The 9,528-nt window shown below is 37.0% G+C and overlaps 1 protein-coding gene across 1 annotated transcript in view; it reads right to left on the minus strand.

Moving 5' to 3' along the window:
* LOC109209488 (FBD-associated F-box protein At4g10400-like) overlaps positions 1 to 8,883 on the minus strand; it is a 15,906-nt gene extending 7,023 nt beyond the window's left edge. The window contains exons 1-4 of the mRNA XM_019372759.1: positions 8,770 to 8,883; positions 8,404 to 8,673; positions 7,980 to 8,306; positions 7,626 to 7,895 (exon numbers count right to left, since the gene is read on the minus strand). Coding sequence (XP_019228304.1) covers positions 7,626 to 7,895; positions 7,980 to 8,306; positions 8,404 to 8,673; positions 8,770 to 8,883 — 981 coding nt within the window. The remainder of the gene's footprint in view (positions 1 to 7,625; positions 7,896 to 7,979; positions 8,307 to 8,403; positions 8,674 to 8,769) is intronic.
* Positions 8,884 to 9,528: the final 645 nt, after the last annotated feature.

Here is a 9,528-nt window from a genome sequence, read left to right on the forward strand (position 1 = left end):
TGTGTGTGGGGAGAGCGGGGGGGAAGAAGAATTAGAACAAGAAAAGAGAGAACCAGACTTGAATAGCTAAATGAAAAAGATGGAATCAAAGTAAGACTGTTAACAAATTTTTTAACTAAACCTATGAAAAGCTCTATAAAATAGCTAGATAGGATTTAGCTTACACGTCTCTCCGTGCCTGGAAGGAAAAATAACTGTCAAAACAAAGAAATAGGCATATTAGTAAAACGTTAAGTCGCATTAAACCAAGAAAGGGAGGATCAATTTCAAGTGAATACACTAACTCTACAAAGCCAATGGTTGGCGTACACACTACCCTCTCCGAACCCCACTAGTAGAATTTTACTGGGTCATTGTTGTTGTACACTAACTCTACAAAACATGCAACGGACAACAGTGAGCCCAAAAAGAAGAGGCGAAAAAAGGAAAGGAAATGGTGGCAGGAACAAAACACACCAAAGTTTGATTTTAATAAATACACCAAAACGACTTTCCACTAATAGACGATAAACTAACACCAACTCTACCTGGATGGCCTAGACAGTTTATCAGAAAGCATTAATCAAAGACAAAGCCATTAAAGAATATATGCATCCTTATAATGTTTTTATTTTATAACCGTGGTATCTGGGCCAGCTTGCGCACACCTCGACTAATTCCACGGAAAGAAATCACCTAGCTTTTCTGTGTCTCCGCTAGAATTTGAATCTGAGACCTCAGGTTCCCAACCCACTTCATTGTACACTAGGCCACACCATTGGGTGCATGCATCCTTATAATGTTAATCATCAGTATAGCATAATAGTAGTTCGGCTTAAACAGCATGAGAGTCCATTATGAAAATGGCAGTTAAATGTGGCAAATGCAACTTTTAAGTTAAATTCTGCTCAAGTATCATTTCAAATTCTGAAATATTTCAGGAAAACTTGGTAGGAGAAATATCTAACCTATGCATCGCAAGCTCACTCTACATATGTCTGACTACTCATCAATGGTAGTTGTTAAGCCTAACTGTGTATATATCCTGTTTTGCCAAATTGCACTTAAGAGCATGCAATTCAGTGGGACTGAGTCGTTCCAAAATTTTGGGTGGTCCTTAATTTTTCACCAGGAAGAATTTTGGATTCTGTCTAGAATTTTGAGACAACAGAAAATAGTCATGCCCACCCCCCCCCCCAAAATAAAACGGAAAGGGAAACAAACAAGTTGTTAGCAAGTGAACTCGGTGTTATTAAAAGCAGTGTTTTGGATAGCGTACGGCGACAAATAGCAACGAGGGTCCGCATCACTGAGGCGAGCAGCGAAGAGCTCGCTTTTTTGCTGTGAAGCGACAATTTATACAAAAAAAAATAAAATATTCTATATATAACTAAAAACTTAAATAGCAATAATATATTAATAAATATATCAATTGTCAAAAATTAAAAACTCAATATATAGCTATAGTAGATTCATACTAACAAGCAACATCTATTCTTCTTCAAGCTAATCCCAAGCTATATCATTTCTTTAATTACCATCGGATGACGCCATTTCAATATTGTTTTATAGGAAAAAATTATCAAGTCAATATGCAATTAATTCTAACTCTTTAACCGGAAAAAAGGAGGAAATTTCAGAGCAGAAAAAAGAAAAAAAGAAGAGAAGAAGAACTGAAGAAAAGACAGAGCTTTTCTCAGACTAATATGTTGAGTGCAGCAGCATCGATAAAAAACAGAGCAAAAAAAAAAAGAGAAGAAGAAGAAGAAAAAGGAAGAAAAAACAGAGCAACACAGACTCTGTTATGTTGCAGCAGCAGCGATAAAAAACAGAGCCCAAAACAAAAAGAAAGAAGAAGAGATGAAGAAGAAGAAAAGGGAAGAAAAAACAGAGTAACACAGTGTTGCTCTGTTCTGTTGCAGCAGCAGCGATTAAAAACAGAGCACAAAACAAAAAGAAAGAAGAGAGAACAGAGAACAGAGAAGAAAGAAGGAAAAAAAAAATTGGAGAGTCACAGAACAGAAACTCCAAGAAAGAAGAAAGGAGAAGAAAGAAAGAAGAAAAGGCTTTGGTATTCAGTTTGAAGATATCAAAACTTCACTGATTTAACCAAGTTCTGTTTTGTTTCCAACTTTACAGAAAAAAATGACGAATGAAAACCAAACTAATGGAAATATTGCGGGACGGGTGCTACTGTTAAAAATGTGGCTGCCTCGTCAAGTCGTTCAACTCATGCTCATGCTATGGCACCAGCAGAAAAACCCGGAAAGTTTTCCGGAATAAAAAAGGCTTCTGGACCAAAGAATTACCCAAGCAAGAAAAAGTTCAAGGATAATTGCCACAACTGTGAAAAATCTGGGCATAAGGCCGTGGATTGTCGTGCACCAAAGAATGATGTACAAAAGAAAAAGAAGAAGAAAAATCAAGCAAACATGGTTGAAAATGTTGAAGACATGGAGGACTTGTGTGCCATGTTGTCTGAATGTAACTTGGTAGGAAATCCTAAAGAATGGTGGATAGATTCTGGAGCCACCCGCCATGTTTGTGCTAACAAGGAGTTATTTTCTTCTTATGCCCCCGCAAGACCCGACGAGACAATTTTCATGGGAAATTCGTCTACAGCCAAAATTGAAGGAGTTGGCAAGATTGCGTTGAAGATGACGTCGGGAAAAATAGTGACTCTAAACCAAGTTCTCCATGTTCCAGAAATTCGCAAGAATCTTGTGTCGACTTCACTTCTTTTCAAGAATGGATTCAAATGTATTTTTATTTCCAATAGTGTTGTACTAAGTAAGAATGATATGTATGTAGGAAAAGGTTACCTGAATGAGGGTCTTTTTAAGCTAAATGTAATAGCAGTTCCTATCAATAAAGTGAATGCTTCTTCTTACTTACTTGAGTCAAACACTTTATGCCATTCGCGTTTAGGTCACGTAAACTTCAAAACATTGCGAAAGATGATAAATCCAGAAGTATTGCCAAAATTTGATTGCATTAATTCCAAATGTCAAATATGTGTGGAATCAAAGTATGCTAAGCATCCTTATAAGTCCGTTGAAAGGAATTCAAGTCCTTTAGTCTTAATTCACACAGATATTTGCGACATGAAGTCAACACCATCTCGCGGTGGGAAAAAGTATTTTATTACTTTTATTGACGATAGCCCGAGATACTGCTATGTTTATTTACTTAATAGTAAAGATGAGGCAATTGATGCTTTCAAGCAATACAAGAGTGAAGTTGAAACGCAACTAAACAAAAAGATCAAAATGATAAGAAGTGATAGGGGTGGCGAATTTGAATCTCCTTTTGAAGAAATATGTTTGGAAAATGGCATTATTCACCAAACAACTGCCCCTTACTCTCCACAATCTAATGGAATTGCGGAGAGAAAGAATCGAACGTTGAAGGAGATGATGAATGCATTGCTAACAAGTTCTGGCTTACCACAGAACTTGTGGGGGAAGCTATACTTACAGCTAATCGAATAATCAACCGTGTACCTCATAGTAAAACACAATTCATTCCTTATGAGAAGTGGAAAGGAAGGAAGCCTAGCTTGAAATACTTCAAAGTGTGGGGGTGTTTAGCTAAGGTACAAGTTCCTAAACCTAAAAGGGTTAAGATAGGTCCAAAAACGGTTGATTGTGTGTTTATTGGATATGTAACAAATAGCAAGGCATATCGGTTTCTGGTTCATAAATCAGAAAATCCAGAGATTCACGTTAATACGATAATAGAATTAGATAATGCTGAATTCTTTGAAACTATTTATCCGTATAAAAAGGAAAGTGAAGTGACCTACCAAAAGTCAAAACGACCTCGGGAGGAAATAATAGATGGTATGCCTAATGAAGAAAATCCGAGAAGAAGTAAACGTCAAAGGACATCTACTTCATTCAGTCCAGATTTTCTGACTTTTCTGTTAGAAAATGAGCCTCGTACCTTCAAGGAAACAATGTCTTCCTCAGAGGCACAATATTGGAAAGAAGCTGTCAATAGTGAAATAGAATCCATATTGAGCAACCATACTTGGGAATTGGTTGATCTTCCTCCAGGTAACAAAACGTTGGGTTCTAAATGGATTTTCAAGAAGAAAATGAAAGACGATGGTACTATTGACAAATACAAGGCAAGACTTGTTGTCAAAGGATTTAAACAACGAGAAGGTCTTGACTATTTTGACACATACTCGCCGGTAACAAGAATTACATCCATTCAGATGCTAATAGCGTTAGCCGCCTTGTATGGTCTTCAAATCCATCAAATGGATGTAAAAACAGCCTTCTTAAATGGTGATCTTGAGGAAGAAATTTACATGAACCAACCTGAAGGGTTTGTGGTTCCGGGAAAAGAAAAGAAGGTGTGTCGACTTGTTAAGTCTCTTTATGGACTAAAACAAGCACCAAAGCAATGGCATGCGAAATTTGACCAAACAATGTTGTCAAATGGCTTTAAGATTAATGAATGTGATAAATGTGTTTACATTAAGAACGTTCCAAATCATATAGTCATTGTTTGCTTATATGTTGATGATATGCTAATAATGAGCAAAGACATTGCCGACATTCAAGCTACTAAGCGCATGCTTGCTAGTAAGTTTGATATGAAAGACTTAGGAGTTGCCGATGTAATTCTAGGAATTAAAATCCAGAGGACTCCTCAGGGTCTAGCTTTGTCTCAATCACATTACGTGAAAATGGTACTTGAAAAATTCAAACACTTGGAATTTAGAAGTGCAAGAACTCCAATTGACTTAAATCATCATCTCATAAAGAATAAAGGTGAAAGTACGTCTCAATTGGAGTATGCTCGTGTGTTGGGAAGCTTAATGTACATCATGAACTGTACACGACCTGATATAGCTTGTGCGATAAGTAAACTTAGTCGATTCACAAGTAATCCAAACAAACATCACTGGGTAGCAATGAAACGAGTTCTGGGATATTTGGAATATACCCAAGACTACGCTTTGCACTACAATAAATATCCTGCGGTTATCGAAGGATATAGTGATGCAAATTGGATAACCGGCTCAACAGAAACAAAGTCCACAAGTGGATATGTTTTTACTGTTGGTGGAGGAGCAGAACAAACGTGCATCGCTCGCTCTACTATGGAATCAGAGTTTATAGCTTTGGATAAAGCCGGTGAAGAAGCTGAATGGCTTCGAAATTTTTTAGAAGACATTCCGTTCTGGCCAAAACCTTTGGCTCCTATTTGCATACATTGCGATAGTGAGGCTGCAATAGGACGGGCAGGGAGCGTTATGTATAACGGAAAGTCTCGTCATATACGACGAAGACATAACACCGTTAGACAACTACTTTCTAGTGGAATTATCACTATTGATTATGTAAGATCAAAGGATAATGTGGCGGATCCGCTTACAAAAGGCTTAACTAGAGAGGGAGTTGAGAAATCATCTAAGGGAATGGGACTATGGCCGAGGACAAGTCAACATGGCGATAACTCTACCTAGAATTTTGGATGTTCCGAGATCTAGGTTCAAGGAGCTCAAACAAAGTTGTGATTGACCGGTTCAACATTGTCAAAATAAAATCTTTGGTCCATTCTCGTGATGAAGACAATGTTCAGTAACAAGGATAGAACTTTACACGTTCTTTAATGATTACCTAAGTTTGATGAGGTATTTATCAAATAGTGTCAATCTAAAGGATTATACGTTTAGGAATCACCTATGTAAGTGTGAAGTGGAAGCCGCTTCAATGAGAATTTTGTAAGGCCAATTCTCTACGCACTTATGAAACCAGGCGGTGTTCATGGCTAAAACGAACACAACAATGAGAACCAAAAGACGGTTAAGGGTTGGTTGTGTGATATATGGTTGTCTAGGTATACACTAAAGTTCGACGGTTCAAAGATATCAAATCTACCGATTGACCGAGTATATCCAACATATGTTCACTACGGAAAGTTCAAAGGGAAACCTACTTATCCAGATGCAATTAATCCTTACTTGCAAAATCACATAGCTTTCATCTATGATCTTTCTTGATACAGCCATTCTCATTCATGTGGGGAATTGTTGGACTTTAAGCCATTGGGCTTTAAAGTAAAAGAAGTGTGAATTGGAAATGGAGGGAAATTGAAAATTTGAATAAGTGAACTTTTGTCTTGCACTTTGTCCCTCATTGGTGAGGGATAACCACATTTGTGTGCTTATATATAGAATCACTTCTTAAAGCTCTTAAAAGGAGTTAAAGAGAATGAACCCTCGCGCCGTCGTCGTCGCTCGCTCGGCTCGGCTTCGGCTTCGGCTTCGGCTTCGGCTTCGGCTTCGGCTTCGGCTTCGGATTCGGATTCGGATTCGGATTCGGATTCGGATTCGGATTCGGATTCGGATTCGGATTCGGATTCGGATTCGGATTCGGATTTGGATTTGGATTTGTCAAATGATCGATCGATAAGATTATTTTTGGACAAAATTTATTTAATTATTTAATAATTAATTAAATGCCAAATCACTACTGAAAATACGCCAGAACCCTGCTGAAGGTTCAGAGGGCCTCTCTGGCCGGCGTATTCTTCTGAAAAAACACTTTTCCAGACACCTCTTCTGATAATTGCCTATAAATTCTGAGGCAAGGCTCCATTTTCTACACACGGAAAACACTCCAGAACTTCTTTCTTTCCGAATATACTGCATTCTAATTCGCAGTCTCTCTCTCTCAAATTCGTAAGTGTGATTTTGCTCTGTTCTTTGAGTTCGTTGGTATCCTGCAGTTTGTATTGCCACTGTTGCAGGAAGGTTTATTCCGTTTTATCCTGGGAGGATTTAATCCATTACCTTGCAACGTGTGAGGGGGTTAAAATTCCTTAAGGACACACAAGAAAATTGTGGACTCGGAATATTTCTTAAACTCTTCTGTTTTTTCCAGTTTCTTTTATTTTTTCTAACAGTTTTTTTCCTGATTTTTGGTTTAACACAGTAACGCTCACATATCATATATAGGACTATAATGCACGAATAAAACAGATTCTGTTATCATTCAATTTACTAAGTATTATTTACTATTCCACGAACATTTTATGTAAATAATGTATGGTTAGACTTACTCATCATACCATAATAGTGATGACGGTGCGTGAACATATATGATCTTTCTTTTTCTTGTAAAGCAATATTATAAAGGCAAAATCCCACATTTTAGAGTCAGCCATGGTATACTTTCTTTGATTACTTCTTAAGTGAACAAGATTACACAAAGATTACGTTCATTCTTTTAATCACTGATATAAAACTGGAAGTAATAAAATTTGTATTCGTTGATATCTGACATGCAACTAGTGTAATGATAGTAACGGCTCGTAGAACAACACGATCCCAAAGCAATTAATTATGTACCTATCTCATTGCTTACTTATTATGCAGGCTAAATAATTAAGTAGATCTAATCTTCTTCTCTTTTAAAAGAATACGCTTTTTCAATTTAGCAGGCATTCTCTAATATATTAAGCTTTTAGATGAGTTTTAAAATGTTTATACAATCAGCAGAACATTTCAAAGAATTCCTAAGCTTAACCATCTTTAAGACTTTACGTCATATAGCTCATAGAGGGCAAGAGCCAAGAGCATGGCATGGCATAAAGGAGAAGAATATATATGAGACAAGAACTTTTACCTTGAAGGTTAACCTTGACAACTGAGGAGAACACTTAGTCAAGAATGTGAAGAAGCAAAGGCCATCATCCTCTCCTAAAGTGATGTCCAATTCCAACTCTTTCAGATTGTAGAGTTGAGGATGTTCACTGGGAATCTCCCCGATAGGGGAGATGTCTACTACAACCTTTTGTGACACTTTCAGTTTAAGCTTCTTCAGATTTCGACAATAGCTTGAGTGCTTGTGAGCATCAAAAATAAAAGAGCCAGCATAATCACCTCCGATAGTTAGCTAAGATAAGAGGGGAACTTTCTTGAAAGGCACTTTGATATCACGTCCAATGTATGTAAAAGACACAAGACCTGGAGCATGAACCTTCATAGTCTTCAAAGAATCACAATTTGATATTTCCATGGACCTTAACTTAGGTAAGGAACCAGCAACTTTCAAACGCTTCAGAGACTTTGAGGCTGAAATACACACTTGCTCCAACACAGGGCAGCGTGACAAAAGAAATTCAACAACTTCTTGTGTTATTCGGATGTTAACAAATCGGAAAGATTTGAGAGTAGTCAATGTTTTCAGCAACTTAACCTCGCCAGAAATCGACAACAGCTTTTGCACATGAGGAATGCTATAATTCCTCCAAAGTCCAGTGCTGTCAAGAGGACCCGCCGCCATGTTTAGTTCAAATACTTTGACCTGCTTTTCCATTGCAAAATTAATCCAGCCATCATATCATGGTTGACTTTACGTTGCCTTTCTATTGCAAATTCAGTATCCTTGTTGGGGCGATTACTTGGATAGACAAAACCAACTTTGAACTGCTCAATAGATTCACCTGATGCAATTTTAAGCCTCCATTCACCGAATTTATAAACTTTTCTGCTGCCTCAAACTCCAATGTGCCTTCACTATAAAACTGAATACTGCAAGTTGTATACTTCCATAAGTATCTCCATCGCTGCGAGAGAATACAGGTCCTTGCTGCCTCTTGGAAGGTAAGACAGGAAAGAATGGCAATAAGCAACTCATCAGGCAAGTTGTCAATCCCACACTTGAAAAGATTCTGCACGAAAGAAAAAAGATATATAACTCCTTATATATTCATTAGCCTAGGACTGGAATAAAAGAATATTAAAGGTAGAATTTAAAAGCATATTACCTTCTGACGCTTACTACAGCGATTAAGAGGCATCACATCATCCGTCTTTCTTTTTTTCTTTTTGATGAGTAAATCCCTCTTTCTTTTTATTGAAAAGGGCATCACGTAGTCCATATTTTATATTTTATATTTTTTATAAGGGCATCAGAATCATCCTACATAATTTCGCACAAAAAACATGCCTTAATCCGAATTCACAATAGAAATAATATAGAAGTAATCCATAATAGAGACTTGAATTTTCTATGGAATTATTGCAACTGACAGAAGATAAGAACCCCAAATCAGTGCATAGAATGCAATTTATAATATAAAAAAGCAGTAAATATGATGCAAAGATCAGAACTTTTTAACGAATGATAGGGAAATAAAGCTGAAAATTCGAATATTTGAACTTTCTGTGATTTATATATCAGATAGATTACGTACTAATCAAAGGAGTAATCGTTTTGTTTCATAAATAAAGAGCTAGCTGTTCGAGATCGAGAAACATATTCAGCTAAGCAAAGATCAGAACTTTCTATTCAATTTCCAGAAACATACTTTCCCAATTAAGTCAAAATTGAAGAGGTGTGGTTCCAATAATAGGGGAAGAAAGAGACGAAGCAATACCAAAAGAGAAAAGGGTCAAAACTGTCGAATATTGTTTAAAAAATTGCCCTTTGTGTCCCTACAATTATACTTTTGTTTAAATCTACCCCTATTTAGACGGCTGGCTACGTATTGCTCTCGAATTCAATTGACCCAACCAATTATAAA

Source organism: Nicotiana attenuata, unplaced genomic scaffold (genome assembly GCF_001879085.1).
Source record: "Nicotiana attenuata strain UT unplaced genomic scaffold, NIATTr2, whole genome shotgun sequence".
NCBI classification, from domain to species: Eukaryota; Viridiplantae; Streptophyta; class Magnoliopsida; order Solanales; family Solanaceae; genus Nicotiana; species Nicotiana attenuata.